The 19,544-nt window shown below is 32.7% G+C and overlaps 3 protein-coding genes across 3 annotated transcripts; all 3 read left to right on the plus strand.

Moving 5' to 3' along the window:
* The first annotated feature begins 384 nt into the window (after positions 1 to 384).
* Positions 385 to 3,065, plus strand: LOC108805970 (pentatricopeptide repeat-containing protein At2g15820, chloroplastic). Its single transcript, XM_018577971.2, has 2 exons — positions 385 to 995; positions 1,083 to 3,065. The coding sequence occupies exons 1-2, from the start codon at positions 462 to 464 to the stop codon at positions 2,877 to 2,879; spliced, it is 2,331 nt and encodes a 776-aa protein (XP_018433473.1). The 5' UTR covers positions 385 to 461; the 3' UTR covers positions 2,880 to 3,065.
* Positions 3,066 to 5,667: 2,602 nt separating this feature from the next.
* LOC108811057 (uncharacterized) lies at positions 5,668 to 6,456 on the plus strand. Its single transcript, XM_018583119.2, has 2 exons — positions 5,668 to 6,139; positions 6,233 to 6,456. The coding sequence occupies exons 1-2, from the start codon at positions 5,848 to 5,850 to the stop codon at positions 6,454 to 6,456; spliced, it is 516 nt and encodes a 171-aa protein (XP_018438621.1). The 5' UTR covers positions 5,668 to 5,847.
* A 1,665-nt stretch (positions 6,457 to 8,121) lies between these two features.
* LOC108812899 (probable galacturonosyltransferase 10) lies at positions 8,122 to 10,413 on the plus strand. Its single transcript, XM_018585284.2, has 3 exons — positions 8,122 to 8,241; positions 8,308 to 8,630; positions 8,709 to 10,413. The coding sequence occupies exons 2-3, from the start codon at positions 8,475 to 8,477 to the stop codon at positions 10,167 to 10,169; spliced, it is 1,617 nt and encodes a 538-aa protein (XP_018440786.1). The 5' UTR covers positions 8,122 to 8,241; positions 8,308 to 8,474; the 3' UTR covers positions 10,170 to 10,413.
* Positions 10,414 to 19,544: the final 9,131 nt, after the last annotated feature.

Raw genomic sequence — 19,544 nt, forward strand, 5'->3', positions numbered from 1 at the left:
ACCAATATAACTATTACAGATAAAAAAATTCATATTTTTTTTTGTTTTTTCATAACTCAGGTTGATAAATGTTTAAAATCATTATATGAAATTTATATTTAATTTATATTTGGTTTGTACTTAAATTCTATTTCATAATTTTTTGTATTAAAATTTTTACTAACTAAATTTAGTTATGTTTGTAAAATTTACCAAAGATAACTAAGAAAACATTTTTAGATTTAATTTATCTTGTTTTATTGTTGAACTTAATTTTTGGTGAAACCTAATTGAACCTGGATAAACTATATTGATCCATAAGCTAAATTTATTTTGGTTTAGTTGCTGGTCCGGTTTTAACAACATCGATCGAAACCAAACTAACTGAATTAAAAAAGAAAAGAAAAACACACGTACAAACCAAACTGAAAACCAGATTAGAGATTAGGCTCTGAGTTCCAAGGGAGGCCCGCGATGCAAAAATGATATCTACTGGAGCTTGCGACTTCTCCTCCTCCTTCTCCACCGTCACCATCCCGATCTTCAACTTCTTCTCTCTCTCCCAAAATCCCAACATCACCCACCCTCTCCCAATCATCCGCCATCGCAGCAGCTCCTTCAGTCGAAACGAAACTCAATCCTTTCCACTATCACTCACTGCTAATTCCTCTTCTCGCCGTAGCAGGACTTTCGTCGAACACGTTGCAGGCACTAAAGAATCACCAAACCAAACCATCGAAGTCTACAATTTCGGAGATTTAGAATCTGCTAGGAACGATTTAAGGAACGTGGCAACTCGTAGAGTAGAGACTGATGTGGAAGTGAGAGAGATAGAAGAGTTGCCGGAAGAGTGGCGCCGCTCCAAGCTCGCCTGGCTGTGTAAAGAAGTTCCCTCTCATAAAGCCGTGACGCTTGTAAGACTCTTAAACGGTCAGAAGAAATGGGTTCGTCAAGAAGACGCTACTTACATCTGTGTCCACTGTACACGGATTCGCGAGAACGAAACCGGATTCAGAGTAATAATAATAATAAATAAAAAAACCAACCTTTTTCAGACAATAAATTAGTTTGCAGTTTGATTTGTCTGTTTTGATCCTTTTTAGGTGTACAGATGGATGACGCAGCAGAACTGGTACCGGTTTGATTTCGGTTTAGCCACAAAGCTAGCTGATTTCTTAGGGAAAGAGAGGAAGTTCACGAAATGTCGAGAGGTGTTTGATGATATTATGAACCAAGGACGTGTTCCAAGTGAATCCACGTTTCATATTCTTGTAGTTGCTTACTTAAGTAGCTCAGAGGAAGGTTGTTTTGAAGAAGCGTGTAGTGTTTACAATAGAATGATTCAACTTGGAGGTTACAAACCGCGTCTTAGCTTGCATAACTCTTTGTTTAGAGCTTTGGTTAGCAAACAGGGAGGGCCTTCGAGCGATGACGTTAAGCAAGCTGAGTTTATCTTCCATAATGTTGTGACGACTGGGCTTGAGGTACAGAAGGATATCTATAGCGGGCTAATCTGGCTGCATAGTTGTCAAGACGAAGTCGACATAGAGAGGATAAACTATCTAAGAGAAGAGATGAGGAAGGCCGGTTTTGAGGAGAGTAAAGAAGTTGTGGTTTCGTTACTCAGAGCTTATGCTAAGGAAGGAGGCGTTGAAGAAGTTGAGAGGACATGGCTTGAATTACTTGGTTTGGATTGTGGGATACCTTCTCAAGCGTTTGTGTACAAAATGGAAGCTTACGCAGAAGTAGGCGACTCTGAGAAAGCTTTGGAGATATTTAGGGAGATGGAGAAGCATTTAGGCGGTGCAACAGTTTCTGGATACCACAAGATCATTGAAGTTGTATGTAAAGTACATCAAGTGGAACTTGCGGAATCTCTCTTGAAAGAGTTTGTAGAAACCGGTAAGAAGCAGCTTCTTCCTTCATACGTGGAGATAGTCAAAATGTACTTTGATTTGGGTTTACATGAGAAACTTGAGATGGCTTTTGTCGAGTGCTTGGAGAAATGTCAACCTAACCAGACTATATATAACATATACTTGGATTCATTGGTTACTATCGGTAACTTTGAAAAAGCAGGGAACGTTTTCGACGAAATGCAGAACAACGTGGGAATCAATGTGAATGCTAGATCCTGCAACACTGTTTTGAAAGGATACTTAGATTCTGGAAATCATGTGAAGGCAAAGAAGATATATGAGCTGATGAGTTTGAAGAAGTACGAAGTTGAGTCACCGGTTATGGAAAAGCTTGATTATATCCTTAGCTTGGTGAGAAAAGAAGTGAAGAAACCGTTGAGCATGAAACTAAGCAAAGAACAGCGCGAGGTATTGGTGGGTTTGCTGTTAGGTGGTTTGCGAGTGGAATCAGACAAAGAGAGGAAGAATCACAAGATCATGTTTGAATTCAGAGAGAAGTCTCAAGCTCATCTGATACTGAGACAACACATACATGATCAGTTCCGTGAGTGGTTGCCTCAGTCGAAGGACGAGGATATACCATTAGAATTCTCCTCCATTTCTCATTCTAGCTTTGGGTTTTACGCTGATAATTTCTGGCCAAATGGTCGACCTGAGATTCCAAAACTGATTCATCGGTGGCTCTCGCCTGAGTCACTAGCTTATTGGTATATGTACAGCGGATATAGAACATCCTCAGGAGATGTTATCTTGAGGTTGAAGGGAAGCGTAGAAGGTGTTGAGAAGGTAGTGAAGGCTCTGAGAGCTAAATCTGTGGAATGTCGGGTTAAGAAGAAAGGAAACGTTTTCTGGATTGGACTTCAGGGAACGAACTCGGGTTTGTTCTGGAAGCTAATAGAGCCTCACGTCTTAGAGGACATGAAAGATTATCTAAGACCCGCTTATGATGCAGTGGACAGTGATGGGGACTACGAAGAATAAATCATAAACTTTTGACACTAGCTTTGATCACAATGATTGATTCAGAAGAAGCACTTGTTAGATGAAATTCAACAATGTTGATTTGAACTTTTTTGGTTTGATAACATTTGTTGAATTCCTTTACTCCAAACAAGGAGGGGACTTGGTATCTATAAGATTTTTGGACATAGAAGTAAAATTTAATAATATATTGCATGAATCCATAAATCTATTCACCGGTACATATTTATCTAATAATATATTGCACCAAGTTACTAATTAATATGATTATGACATGTATCAATAAAATAATATGATATAATTTTCTTTTGTTTATTATTTAATAGAATTTTAAAAAAGGAAAAAAATTTTAAAAAAGGAAAATTTGGTTTTTCAAAGTTACTTATTAATATGATTGTGACATGTGTCAATAAAATTTTAAGATGGTGATATGTGTCAAAATATGATATAATTCTCTTTTGTTTATTATATAGAGATTTAAAAAATGAAAAGTCTTTTAAAAAGGAAAGTTTCTAAAAAATTACTATTAAATAATTTTTATAATTACTTTTCACCATTAAATAAAATTTAGAATTATTTCTTCAATATTATTTTTAGTATATATATTTTGAATCATTATATATTTTAGAAAAGGGAAATTACTATTATATAGTCTTTTAAAATTCTATATTATAAAATATTTAATAGTAATTTCTTTTTTTTAAAAGACTAAACAAAAATAATAATTGCGAAAAGGTATTAGAAAGTTAATTCTTTTTTAAAAAAAATTATAATGTTTATTCTTAAACTCACTAAAGATAGAGAATTAAGATAAAATCAACTTTTTAAAAAAATGTTAAACAAACGAATTGTAAAATCCCACAATTTCAATTATTTAATAAAAAAACATGGAGAAAAACTAAATTTATAATAAATAATATTCCTTTTTAAAAGCCTAATTAAAAGAAAATTGTAAAAGTACTCTTATTATTTTCTTATAAGTAACTAACTTTCCTTTTTAATAGATTATTGTATGTTAAAAATTATGACCAAAAATAGCTACAAACATTTCACATCTATATTTAGGTTTAAGCTTCCACATATTATTTTTACAAAACACAATAGTATTTACATGAAAAGTATTACCTGAGTATTTTCTTTTAATTTCTTGATACAACTCAACATTTTATTATTATTATTACATTTTATTATAAAATAACTTTCAATTTTGATGTTGTTGTTTACATCATCTATTAAACAGATATTTTTCTATTAAAAATAAATAGTTGCATAAAAATCATAAGGAAAAACTAATAAAATAATTAGTTTTCCTTTTTTAAAAACATTATAAATAAAAATGTAAAGGTAAAGTAATCTTATTTTTCTTATAATTAACTAAATTTATTTTTATTTAAGACTTTTTGAAAAAAGGAAAATAATATGTGACATAATTTCTTTTCTAATCTTAACCAATTAAGATTTTTTTTTTCTTTTAAATCCTAACCGGAGAGAATTGTAAAATAATAATAGTAATTTTTAATTTAAAAATTTAATGATAAACATGATACTAACAATTATTTAATTAACAATACAAATTGAAAAAAAAACATTAGTGATATTGAAAAAACGAATTTTGAAAATTCCATCTTTTAAAAATAATTAATATTAACTGGAAATAATTATTTGATAGAAATTTTGTTTTTATAAATCCTAGATGAAATATAATTGTAAAAGATTAAGTAATATTAATTTCCTTTTCTAAAATCCTAAAATCTGTAAAAGAATATTTGATAGTTTTTTTTTCCTGTTTTCTAAAATAAATCCTAAACACAAGAAATTTGTACCATATTTCTAAGTCCTAACCAAAAGAGAATTGTAAAAAAACAAATTTATAATATTTAAAGAGAGTATGTGATGATGAACATAATATTAAAAATTCTTTAATTAACGAAATAAGTGTAAAAGTGGTATTGATACAAATTGTTGATAAAAGCAATTTTTAGATTATTTATTAATAACTAGAAATAATTATTTGATAGCAATTTTTTTTCTGAAATTCTAAAGAGAATATAATTGTAATAGGTTATATGACAAATTTTCCTTTTCTAAAATCTAAAAAAAATGTAAAAGAGTATTTAATTTTTTTATTTAATTTATTAATTGTAATTAAATAGGAAATTTATCAAATAATTTTTTTTCCTTTTTTAAAATCCTAGCAAAATAAAAATTTTAAAACTTATTTAATAAAGCATTAAGTTAGTACATAAGAGAATGTATAATATTGTCATTGACTCGATTGGTGTATTTGACTTTGATTTCTTTTTACCTTTCATTCAATTTCTTATTTTGGGTTGTGTTGAATTTAAACGTTTAGGTATAGTATATTCTTTAATCCTAATTGCAAAATTTACAACATTGATCTATGAACAATGATTATAAAATACAAATATTAACTTGAACTTATATGTGAAAAAAGGTTTTTAATTATAAAATAAATCTCACACAACATATGCAAAAAAATCATAAAACTATAATAAAATGATTTTTATTATATTTTTATTAAACTAAAACTTCAAACAAAACCCGTTGCAACGCAACGGGCTCATATCTAGTTTATCTAATAATATATTGCATGAATCCATAAATCTTTTCACCATAGTTTCAAATATAATTTTATAATATTTTAGTTTTAATAAATAGTCGTTATATTGAATATTTATGACACACGGTCTATTTCTACTATGAGAAAGTGCAGAAAAGATGCTATCTCTGTCAATGATTGACGCATGCAAGCGATATCTGTCCTTTTGTCAATCAAGATCCTCTAAACCCTGGAGCTACACCTGCTACCAGCTCCACTTCATCGAGCTGTAGACCTCAGCAAACACTCTCGGAATCTGATCCTTTGTTTGGTGTTTTAAAGGATGATCAAGTTGGAATTCACCCAATCTCTGGCAGACTTCGCATTGCTCCTGAAGTTCTTCAAGAAATGAGGAATTATCTAATGGCATCCACTGGTGAAGACCGAAGCATTAAAGAGCAGCGCATCATTTCTTCGGTAAGTGAAGTAGAGAAGGATCATATTGCCCAGAAGACAGTACTTCAACTCATTCCTCCTCCGACAATCACTTCCGACTTAAACAGGGGAAAAGGTTTCCTCTTTGATAATGACCCTCAACCTCAGTTACCAGTACCTATATCTTCTGAAGATCAGTCTGCTAAATTGATGTCGGCTGCTATCTCTGCTGGTCGCTCAACTCTGCCGCTACCTCAAGATCATGGTATGACTATCTCCTTCTCTCCTTTGGTCTCAACTCACATTATAAGCTCTACGGTTTCTCAGTTAAACTTTTCTTTAACTGAATCTATCGCAGCTTCTAATGTTAAAGGGAAAGCAAGGCGCAGACCGGGGAAATATGCTAGGAATGCTCAAGCTAAAGACAAGACCAAAGCTCGAGTCTCGAAGCCAGTTACAGTGGACTCTATGAACCTGTTGCCAAGTAAACGTAAGGCGGAAGAAGAAGTGGCGGATGCTCCCAAGCCTTCCAAGCTGAAAGCATCAAGGATGGTCCCAAAGGAGGGACCGTCGACCGCTTAATGAGTCTTCTAAGTTGGAACTGTCGGAGACTGGGGCGGCCTCAAGAACTGACAGTTCAACGTCTCACAGAATTGCGGCGTACGTACTTCCCTGAGATTTTATTTCTTATGGAAACTATGAATAGTAGAAGTACTATAGAAGACCTTAAAGTCTGGCTAGGATATGATAATGTTTTCACTGTAAACCCTGTTAACTCTTGGGGGAGGGAGGGGGGGGGGGTTTAACTTTATTTTGGAAAAACATTGTCGATGTAGATATGTTGTATTATGACAAGAACACTTTGGATGTCAATATTATGATGGGAGATCAGAAGTATTTTCTTTCTTGCATTTATGGTAACCCAAATATCAAGTATCGTCATATGGTTTGGGAACGTCTAATGCGGTGGGGTGTAAATAGAAGAAGTTGTTGGTGTATGGTAGGCGACTTCAACGAGATTCTCAATAATTCAGAGAATCTTGGTGGCTCTTTGAGAAGTGATGCATCTTTTCAACCATTTCTGATATGCTTAATGCTTGTGGAATGTCGGAATTACCAAGTACTGGTAATAGCTTTACATGGGGAGGAAGACGGAAGACGCTTTGGATTCAAAGTAAGTTGGATCGAGCTTTTGGTAACTCAGACTGGTTCAAGAATTTTCCCTCTTCTAATCAAGCCTTCCTTGCAAAATGCGGCTCTGATCATCGTCCGGTCTTAATTAAGCTCACTGCTTCTGAAGATAACTACCGTGGTTCTTTTAGATTTGATAAAAGAATGCTGCATAAACCATTGGTTCAAGAAGCAATCCAGGAAGCTTGGAACCAAAGAAAAGACCCTTATGAAGTTTCTGGTTCCACTAGGCTGAGATGCTGTAGAAATATTCTGAGCAAATGGAAAAAGACTACTCAGGCTAATTCTAATGAAAAGATTACCAAACTTCAAGATGAACTGGAGATTGAACAATCTTCAATGGATCCATCTTCTGTTAGTATAGCCTCTATCAGCTGAGAGTTATTTAAAGCGTATAGGGACGAAGAAACCTTCTGGAAAAAAAGAAGCAAGGATGCTTGGATCATTCAGGGAGACGGTAATACTAAGGTTTTTCATGCTGCGATAAAAAAATCCTAGAGTAAGAAATGAGATTATTAAACTCCATGATAGCCAGGGCATCACTCACCGTTCCGAAGCTTCTAAAGCACAAGTGGCTATTGACTACTTCTGAGACCTCTTTAAATCCTCAAACTCTGAAGACTATGCTACAATCCTTCATGACTTACCTTCCAGAGTTACGGAAAGAATGAATTCTTCACTGATCAAGAAAGTCACTATTGAAGAAGTGAAGACTGCTGTTTTCTCTATTAAAGATGAAAGTATACCAAGCGTTGATGGAATGACTGGTTTTTTCTTTCAACATTATTTGTTCTAATGGGCTAATCAGGCCGACAAATTGAGTCGCTAAATTGGATACCTATAGTCGCTCCTGTTGGTCGGCTAAAAGAAATCATAAGTCGAACTGATGCATTGTCTTGAGACTCATCGAGCTGAACTGATGTTATGGGTTTGATGGATCAGACCTATTATCTCATGGACCGTGTGGAAAAATACAATCCATCTCCTAGATATGGAAAAATACAATCCATCTTCTAAGTTGAAAATATCTTATTTGGAATTCTCTAATGAAATATTTATATAATAGCCAGCGAACAAAGAATAGCCGTGACTTTGAAGCTCAAATACCACCACTAACATTCACGGACCATTTCTGCAAACCGACAACTTTGGTGTCGCGAGAGGAGATAAACGAGGGTAGATATGTCTTCTGGCTTCCTCTTTATTTTTTAAAAAATAATTAAAAAGTTTTATTTCCTCCAGCGAAGAAGAGAAGACAAAGCGAGAAGCTGGCCGCTCGGCTCCCAGATCGGAACTGACAACAACAACACTCGCCACTAATCAATCAATCAGTCAAATCAGATCTGGGCTTGGGTTAGGTTTTAGGGTTTCAATCACTCCTCACCTGACCTCGCGGCGCGCTTCTCAGTATGAATAGGAGGAGAGGGTTGGATTTCCGGAGGGCGGGAGGGCGGAGGAAGATCTCGAACGTCGTCTGGTGGGTCCTCTCTGCGATTGTCGTCACCCTCTTCATCCTCATCCTCTCCAAAGCTACTCAAATCGAACCTAGACCCTCCATTCCCGAGGTAACAACCTTACATTCACTTCCTCTTCTTACTTTAAAAGTTTTAATTTTAGAACCTTCCTTTCTTTTTTGTTACCAGCGGCGTTACCGTCACGAAAAGCTCGTCGAAGGCATGAACATGACTGAAGAAATGTTGAGCCCAACCTCCTTTGCTCGCCAAGTTAACGACCAGATCGCTTTAGCTAAAGCCTTTGTTGTTATTGCTAAAGAAAGCAAAAACCTTCAGTTCGCTTGGGACCTTAGCGCTCAGATCCGCAACTCTCAGCTCCTTCTCTCCACTGCTGCTGCTTCCAGACGTCCTTTGACGGTTCTTGACTCTGAACCAACTATCCGCGACATGGCTGTCTTGCTTTACCAAGCTCAGCAGCTTCATTACGACAGCGCCACTATGATCATGAGGCTCAAGGCTAGTATCCAGTCTTTGGAAGGCCAGATGAGTTCTGTCACTGAGAAGAGCGCTAAGTATGCTCAGATTGCTGCTGAGGAAGTGCCCAAGAGTCTTTACTGCCTCGGTGTTCGTCTCACTACTGAGTGGTTTCAGAACTCTGAGTTGCAGGGGAAGCTCGCTGAGAGAAGCTATGCTGTTGCTTCTAAGCTCACTGATAACAGTCTCTACCATTTTTGTGTGTTTTCTGATAACATTGTTGCTACTTCGGTCGTGGTGAATTCCACTGCTCTCAACTCCAAGGCCCCTGAGAAACTCGTGTTTCATCTTGTCACTAACGAGATCAACTATGCCGCGATGAAGTCATGGTTTGCTATGAACATGGATAACCTCAGAGGAGTCACTGTTGAGGTTCAGAAGTTTGAGGATTTCAAATGGCTTAATGCTTCTTATGTCCCCGTCCTCAAGCAGCTGCAGGACTCTGATACGCAGAGCTACTATTTCTCTGGACACAACGACGATGGACGCACACCGATCAAGTTCAGAAACCCCAAGTATCTCTCAATGCTCAATCATCTCAGGTTTTACATCCCTGAAGTGTTTCCTGCGCTGAAGAAGATGGTCTTTCTTGATGATGACGTTGTAGTGCAGAAGGACCTTTCTGCTCTCTTTTCGATCGATTTGAACAGAAACGTGAACGGGGCTGTTGAGACTTGCATGGAGACGTTCCACCGGTACCACAAGTACTTGAACTATTCACATCCTCTGATTCGCTCACACTTTGATCCAGATGCGTGCGGATGGGCCTTTGGGATGAACGTCTTTGATTTAGTTGAGTGGAGGAAGAGAAATGTGACAGGAATATACCACTACTGGCAAGAAAAGAACGTGGACCGGACCTTGTGGAAACTTGGGACACTGCCTCCAGGGCTTCTGACGTTTTACGGGTTAACAGAGGCACTAGAATCGTCGTGGCATGTCCTGGGACTGGGATACGCCAATGTGGATACTCGTGTGATAGACAAGGGAGCGGTTCTCCACTTCAATGGGAACTTAAAGCCGTGGTTGAAGATCGGGATGGAGAAGTACAAACCTTTGTGGGAGAAGTACGTTGATTACAGTCACCCTTTTATGCAACAATGCAATTTTCATTGATATCTTAAAGAGTTTGTCTAGGTTTACTACATCTTCTAGACAATGCCATATCTTCCACATTTACAGAGACACTTGGCAGTGTTCTGTATGCTCAGACACCAATCACTTACTATACCACTATGCTCTTTTATACACGTTCGAGCTCTATCGTTGAACTCGAAACACTAGGGATGGTGAAATAATGAACTCTTTGTTTTAATTGTAGATTGTATAATGAAGAAATACATAACATTCTTCGAGTGTCTTTTGTTTTGGTTTTGAGAAGGCCAACGCAATTCCTGTGCCTTTTTCTAGAGGTCGCTACTCCTAAACTTTGCGCAGATTCCTAGTCTCAACGTCAAGCTGGGTATACACTAGTCTTCTCAGCTATTGCAGCACAATCTCAAGAGAAATTTTCGTTTCATATTCACTGGGTTCGCTAATAACAAGACTACTTGTTGAACTCTAAAGAATGGATGGTCTCTCTCTCATTTTGTGGCTGCATTTACATTATGAGGTTGATTTCAGAACAAATTTCTTTCCACCAATCGAGAACATGCTGCGACATGAGCACCGACACTTTGACAAAATTGTGTTCCGAATATGGTTGCAAAGTAGGACAACTGTTGACCCGAGCTAATTTTCAAAGGTGGGGTGTTGATAAGATTGATGAGGTTGAAGACTGAGCAGTAGCAAGAGAGAATATTGTCTGAAATGATAACATGTGGAATACTACAATGCAGTTTTAATAGCAACAAAGATTTATAAATACATATAGGTGCTGTTCGTTTGCTCATCTGGGTGATCCATCTGGGTGAAGATGCAAGTTAATGTTTGTTTTGTACATTAAAATGCTACATCTAGATGGATCACCCAACTGCATTTATGAAAACTCATCTCAAATTCTCACCCAAATGAGGGTGAGTCTTCACGGAGCATCTGGATGAAGGTGAGTCTTCACCAAAAATTTGATAGATTTTTCGTTAAAACAAAATAAATTCTTGCCAAAACCGAAAAATGCAATTTTCCGTCAAAATTGGAAAACACAATTTCTCGTCAAAATCGGGAAAACATAATTTCGCCAAAACCAGAAAACGTAATTTCCCGTCAAAATCGAAAAAATGCAATATCCCGCCAAAATCGGAAAAAGGCAATTTCCCGCCAAAAATCGGAAAACCCAATTTCTCGCCAAGACCAAAACCGAGAAAACGCAATTTCCCGCCAAAACCGAAAAACACAATTTCCCGCCAAAACCGGAAAACATAATTTCCCACCAAAATCGAAAAACGCAATTTCCCGTCCAAACCAGAAAACACACAATTTCTCGTCAAAACCGGAAAACGTAATTTTCCCGCCAAAACCGGAAAAACGTAATTTTCCGCCAAAACCGGAAAAACGTAATTTCTCGTGAAAACCGGAAAACGCATTTTCCCGCCAAAACCGGAAAAACGTAATTTCTCGTGAAAACCGGAAAAAGCATTTTCCCGCCAAAACTGGAAAACGTAATTTTCCGCCAAAACCGGAAAAACGTAATTTCTCGTGAAAACCGGAAAACGCATTTTCCCGCCAAAACCGGAAAAACGTAATTTTCCGCCAAAATCGGAAAAACGTAATTTCTCGTCAAAACCGGAAAACGCATTTTCAGACCAAAACCGGGAAAACGCAACATCCCGCCAAAACCGGAAAAACGTAATTTCTCGTGAAAACCGGAAAACGCATTTTCCCGCCAAAACCGGAAAAACGTAATTTCTCGTGAAAACCGGAAAACGCATTTTCCCGCCAAAACTGGAAAACGTAATTTTCCGCCAAAACCGGAAAATGTAATTTCTCGCCAAAACCGGAAAAACACATTTTCCCACCAAAACCGAGAAAACGCAATTTCTCGCCAAAAACGAAATTTTCCGGCAAAACCGAAAATGTAATTTCCCGTCAAAATTGGAAAACACAATTTTTCGTCAAAACCGGAAAAATGCAATATCCCGCCAAAAATTTTAAAACAAATCTATTTTAATTATTTTAGTAACAAGTTCATCTTGATGTAGATGCAAGTTGAAAAAAGCAAACAAACATAGTTGCATTTAGATGATTCATCTGGATGGATAAACGAAATGCAGAGACGAACAACATCCAGATGAAGCATTTGGATAAGGCATCCAGATGGACCATCTGGATGCATCTTTGAGATGTACAAACGAACAGGGCCATATACATAGAAATGTTTGTTACTATTAACTTAGCAGTGCGATTTTAATCTTTACCATTCTAAACTTAACAACTTCAATCATGAGACCAAATTTAATGTTAAGATTACATAAAATTTAGTAACTTTAATTTTTATCTCCAACTATAACACTAAACTAGATTTTGACCCGCCCTTAAAAGAGCGGGTATTATTTTCAATTTTATGAAACATATTATTTGTTTATAATTATTGAATGTATTTTATCTTAGTAAAATCTTATTTATAATAAGTTCGACATATAGAGTTTCTCTGATAAACTATGTGTTTTTTGGCTTTGTTTTATTCTCTATCTAATAAATATATTTATTTGGCTTGTTGTTAAAATAAATAATTTTAGAACGCAAATGTATAATACTTTTATATTGATATTTTGTTTAAACAATGTGACATATTTCTATATTAATTAAATATTTACATTGTAATTTTTTTTTTTATACAAATAAACATATTTGTGTAGTTTGTTGTTTAAAATGATTTTCAATACAAATGTACAGTACTTTTATATTGATTTTTTGTTATGTGCTGCCATTATTTTTTGTTCAAATATAAATCATTTTAAAATACTTTCGTTATTTGAATATTTTTAGTTTCTTATACATCTAGAACAAAATTCATACAGACCCGGGGGATTCAATTTGAAACTCACGCCTAAATTTATATCCAAACATGGCCTAATATCAAAACCAAAAAAATCTATACCCGAAAATTGACCAGTAACTAAATGGGTACCCAAATATTTATTTCTAACGGATTCTGTAAACAAATAAAAAATATTTTATGTGTTTGGTCAAATTAAGTGAAATATAAAATTTTATTCAGTAATATTTGTAAAATATTAATAATGATCAATATATGAATATCGATTTGTTTCAATAAGTTATGGAATTGTAATTAATGAATTTAAATTGATTTGAAATGCAGTGGTAGAATCTATAAATAAAAAAAACACAAAAAGGAAGTACTAAAAAGAAATTTCAAAACCCAAAAAATCTATACCCGAAAAAACGACTCGTACTTAAATGATCCGAATGTTTATGCCTAACTGATTTTGTAAAAAAATAAAAATATATTTTTTTTATGTGTTTGACTAAAATATGTGAAATATTTTTTTAATAGTAATTTTACATATTAATAATGATCAATATATGGAGACATCAATTTGTTTAGATAAGTTTGGAATTACAATTAATTAATTTAAATTGATTTTAAATGTAGTGGTAAAATCTGTAAATAAAAAAATTACAAAAAGGAAATATCTATTTTTTTATAAATGCAATGACTAAATGTGTAAATAAAAGGAAGTAAATATACTGTTATCCATGTTTCCAAACAATTCTCATTTAATATTGTTATCTATGTTTCCAATCAAACTTCCTTTTTAAACTGCAATTCATGTTTCCAAACACACCGAAATTGTACTTCAGCTTTAATAAGATAGATTCTACACAAAAACAATATTATACACCAAATTTTTAATATACTATTATTATTGTTTTGATTTTTTATATATGTTAATTATTTATAATTTAACTATTATACTTTATCAAATTTATATTCATTTCGTAAAAATTAAAAATTTATGTTTCCCTAATTATTAATTTAGTTAATTTATATCTTATATTATTTATTTTATGTAAAATATTCGTTGAATATAGATTTTTATATATTTAGAAATGAAAGATACATAATAAAGGGTTTTTATTTTGTTACCATTTGATATAACTAATAGTACTCAGCTAGTTGTAGTATTACTAAACATATAAATAAAGTAATGTTTTAATATTTAGTAATGTGAAAATAGGAATATAAAATAAAATAAAATAATATGATATATATGTATATCTTTCATTAAATAATATATTGATTTATCAAAGAACGATGAATATTTGCAAGGATCTATATGTAGCCTGCATTGTGAATCTTAAGATCTAAACAAGTTAAAGAGTAATTTTTTAAGAAACTAGCAAAATAGTTCTTTCATCCCGGATAGACTTCAACCATTGTTGTAGTAATCCCTCCGGCTTGTGTGTAATTGAGAGAAGTGATATGGTTTCAAATGATTTTAGCAATACTACGTATCAGCTTGCAGTACCCAAACAAGTTCTTTGATGTCTCCAGTCTCCGAGTTCTTTTTCTTCCATATTAGAAGTCTTAGGCCAACTCCATCTGTAGGCTTTGCATGGGGTTCTAACCAATTAAGAAAATTACAAAAAGAAAAAAACTGTGTCAGAATAAGTTCTTCTAATATGAGTTTAGAGAACTTCTTTAAAACTTTTGAGTACAAATATCATTCTTCAATTGAACACATTTTGTACAGAATACAAAAAGTAAGTAAAAACTAAACAACTGTTAAAGTATTAATATTTGAATTATTAGAGCATATGCAACGGTAGTAACTTAGGAATCCTTAGCAGGAAAAATATATTAAATTATTATGTTTTTAGGTTTCTGTGCCATAATTGATCTGTTAAAGTCCGTAAATAAGGTAGGGGTGGGCGCAAGGCGATTACTTGCATTTTTATGTATACTTGATATTTGCCTTGCCTTGAACGAGTAATTGATTTTTGGACTTGTACTTGCCTTGTCGGAAACGAGTACTTGTTATTTCGAGTACTTGTCAAAAAAATATGTTACTTGCAAGTTACTTGACTTGCCTTGTTCCACTACTTACTAATTACAAATACTTATGAATCATTTATATATATTTTCTAGTTTGTAAGAATTATTTGATAGATAATATTCTGTTAGAGAAAGTTATAAAATTTTGTTTTGTTTACTCGACTTGGTAAAAACACAGAGAGTTATTTCAAATAAAATATTTGCACTTAATAAAAAAAGAATATAATACATATATTTCAATATAAAAATACTGTTTACTTATTACAACATAGAAATATCAGTTTAGGACTTTGGTTTTTATAGTTTAGTTATCATTTTTTCAGTCGTAAAACAAGTAACGAGTAATATCAAGGCGAGTCGTTAATTTTTTTGTGATACTTGTTACTTGCCTTGTACTTGCAAGTTACAAAATTCAACGACTTGATACTTGACTTGGCAACGACGAGTACTTGAAAAAACGAGGCGAGTACGGGTCGAGTAACGGGTATAAGGACCAACTTATATGCAGTTACGTCACTGTTTGCGGGCTCCACTACATGTGGTGGCCCGCAATAGGTTAGTTCTTTTTTTTTAAATTCAGACGAAAAAAAAAAATAATAAAATATTTCAAAAAGTGTACTTTGGTTATCGAGCCTGTTGATCTTGGTTGTGGGTGCTCTTATGAATCTAATATGGATATCTCTACTATTGGAGGTGCTCTTATAATGTATTACAGTTTTGCATAATTCAAAAAAAAAAAATTAATCCTAAACTTATCTTACATTCTTGAGGACTTGTAAAGAAATATGCTAGTACATAATTTCTTCGCATAATACTTTAAAAAATTGTTTTATTGCATAATTCCAAAAAAGTTAATCCTAAACTTATCTTACGTTCTAGAGTACTTGTAAAGAAATATGTTAGTACATAACTTCTTGGCATAATTCTTAAAAAAATGTTTTACGTCTAAACCCTAAAATTAAAAAGTTAAATTACATAAAAACAAACATTTCATTAAATTTCAAATTTATAAAATGTTTGACAAAACTAAACACTTATAGTCATATATTATAATTTTTAAAAAGTATTTAAGATTCTAAACTTTAACCCTAAAATTAGTACCGATAGTACTTGAATATATCTGTATATGTTTAAAATCCTAAATAATATACAATCATGATTTACAATCTATATTCTAGGGCTGGGCAAAATAACCGAACCCGAAAATCCGAACCGAAACCGATCCGATAAAAACGAATCCAAACCGTCCGAACCCGACATAAATACCGAATGGATCTTGTTTTATGGTATTTTGGGTTATGGGTATTATCCGAACCGAACCCGAATTTAAATGGATATCCGATAGAACCCGAAACATTTAAAACCCTAAAAAAATCTTGTACCAAACATGATTTCAATTCCTGATATGTATCCAAAATACATTTAGATATATGAAATATCTAAATTATTATCTATTACATAAAAGTTAATGGTTTTATAACATGAAAGTTTATGGTTGAAGATTGCGGTTGAAGTTTGAAGTTTTTATATTTTGGTTTTGTGTTCATTGAACAATGCTTCTCATTTCATGAGAAATCGATTTTCGTTTTATGTTTTCGTTTATTTGGTTTTATTTCTATCGATAGATATATTTACTTTTTCGTTTAATTTTGAATGATCAAGATTGATGTTCCTTTTTTTATTTTTGAATCAATCTTACATATGTTTTAGTTACAAAATTTATACAAATAAAATATTTTAAAATAAAAAAAAAACTGATTTTACTTATGTCTTGAAGATTGAAGTTTGAAAAATTTGTAGTTGAAGTTGAAGTTGGTGCTTGCAGTTGAAACTTGAATTTTAATTTAAGTTTTTGGTTTTTGATTTCATTGAATAATATGTTTTCCATTTGGTTTTGGTTTTGGCTTTAGCTTTTTTTGAATTCTCTCATTTGTTTTGTTTTATTTATATCAATAAAGATGTTTGGCTTTTTTTAAATTTGCGTCGTTTTATAGTTGTTTTCTTTGGTCAGTGACAAAATTGATGCTTTTACTTATTTACTTGTATTGCAAGTTACAATTTTTAGATTTGTATTGGTTACATTTAGTATAAACGATATACTTAAGAACCGAAAGTCCGTTTGAAACCTAAACCCGATAGTATTTCGGGTTATACCAATACCAAAATAATTTACCAACCCCGACCCGAACCGAAGAGCACCCGAACCGATCCCGAACCGAAGTTTTAAATTATCCGAATGGGACTTGTTTTCGGTAACCATGAAAACCCGAAACCGATTAAAATAGAACCGGCACCCGAATGGTACCCCGGTTGCCCAGCCCTACTATATTCATTCATTTATGTGGAAAGAAATTCAATTTTATTAAATTTAATATCACATAATTTATAATTGTTTATACTTACATGATTTCAATTTATTTTTCATCAAAATACTCTTACAAATTTTATAAATTAACTTTAAGAATAAATATATGTAAACTTATGATAGTACATGATTTCAACGTAAACTCATAAACCGTTGGCTATATAAGAAAATCAGATGTATATTTTTATGTTTTGTAGTTTATATATAGAGTGTGATATATTATTTTATAATATGTATGTTTGATAAAATTTTTTTTATTTGTACACAATATTATATTAAAAATTTTAGAACTTGATGCAATTTAATGCAATTGTATTATTCATATATTAACATGTTGTTTTTGTTACTTTATTTAAAATGAACCAACATACTTTTTTTAAAAAAATTTGACGTTAGTTTTCTATGAATTATTATTAATCTTTTGATATTTTGTTTTCTTAAAAACTGAACTCTCTAAATTTTTATATTTGACTAAACTAAATAAGGTAATATTATAATTTTTTATATAATAATACTACATATTTCAATTTATGTTTTTATTTTCACCACGAAAAAATAATAACCATTATAATTAATTAATTTAAATTTATTTTAAATGCAGTGGTATAATCTGTAAATAAAAAGAAATACATACTAGCTAAATGTGTAAATAAAAAAGTAACTAATATGCTATCCATGTTTCTAAATAATTATCATTTATTATGTTATCTATGTTTCTAAACAATATCACAAAGTATTTCAGTTTTAATAATATAAATCTGTTTGATTATAATCAAATTTATATGATTATAACTGATTCAAATAAAAATACTTGTCCATTTCTTTAAATTCAAAACTGGAAGGTAACCAAATTATATGATGTGTTGCTAGGTTTTAGTAGAAATTTGAAATTGTTTGAAAAGTATATATTTTTTTAAAAAATGGTCCCAAAGAATAAACCAAGAATTAGGTTGAAAAGATATCAAACCCGAAAGAAAAAAACAAAAATATAAAAGAGATGTCTAGTGGCCATAGTTGGCAATCACCTACTGTTGTCCATTATTATGGACTTATGGTATATGAATGGACTTATAAAATAATAGTCTACTAGTAATAGTTAATAATAGGAAAAATGATCGCTGGCTACGTGAAGTATTAGCCATCACATGGCTAACCATGCAAACTAAACTAATGTATATCTAGCTACACGAAGTATATGTTATGCATGACAACATCCCTCAACTTAATGATATTATGTAATTAACATCACGAGTTTATTTTCATTCATCCAAAAACTGATGTAGGTGACATAGACCGTTTAAATATCTCGTTTCTTCAATTAAAATATTATCAACCTGACCGTATTTTTGCAAAATTAGATTTTAAACTGCGTTTTAAAAGCGTAAGAATTTTTTTAACAAAATTTAATTTATAAAATAAATATTTTAACTATTATTTGATAAGTAATATTTTAGAATTTTTATTTTAGTGTATTTGAAAAGTATATAATTATATTATTTATATTTATATAAATTTGAAAGTCATATAAAATATTATATATTTATTTTTAATTATAAAACTTATTTAACGTCAATCTGACATTTTATTTGTTTAAAACTTATTTGATGTCAACTTAAACCAAATATTATCTTGTGTATATAGTTATTGTGAGGGACTAAACTCACCTCCTGATTTTAGGTCAGGTTAAGATTAAAAGGAAGATAACGTGGGCTGAATCCCGTAAGAACTTATAAGATGAATGATGATTTTATTGATTCTTGATAATAATTGTTTACAAGGAAAGTTTTTGAGATTACAAAGAGATAATAGTGTTTAAGAGCTAATGTATATGAATCGTAGATAATGCGGATCCCTTGATTATTGTTTGACGTCTTCTTTAAATAGCTTCAGGTCCCTTTTGGTCGCTACCAACTGGTTCCCGAAATCTCCTCCGTGATCTGAGGGATTTGTAACAGCTTCCCTTTGACCGGGTCCTGCGCCTATTTATTTGTCCACGAGCTACCTCTTTGACCGGGTCCTACGCCTGTTTACTTGTCAACGAGCTGCCTCTTTTCCTTGACCTCTATGATGAACATCTCCAACTCACAGCCTCCGGATCTGACTTAGCTGTTTTGAAGATTGAATTCATGATGGGCCTTTCGCGGCCTATTATCATTTCTTATTGTCTATT

Source organism: Raphanus sativus, chromosome 6 (genome assembly GCF_000801105.2).
Source record: "Raphanus sativus cultivar WK10039 chromosome 6, ASM80110v3, whole genome shotgun sequence".
Taxonomy (NCBI): Eukaryota; Viridiplantae; Streptophyta; class Magnoliopsida; order Brassicales; family Brassicaceae; genus Raphanus; species Raphanus sativus.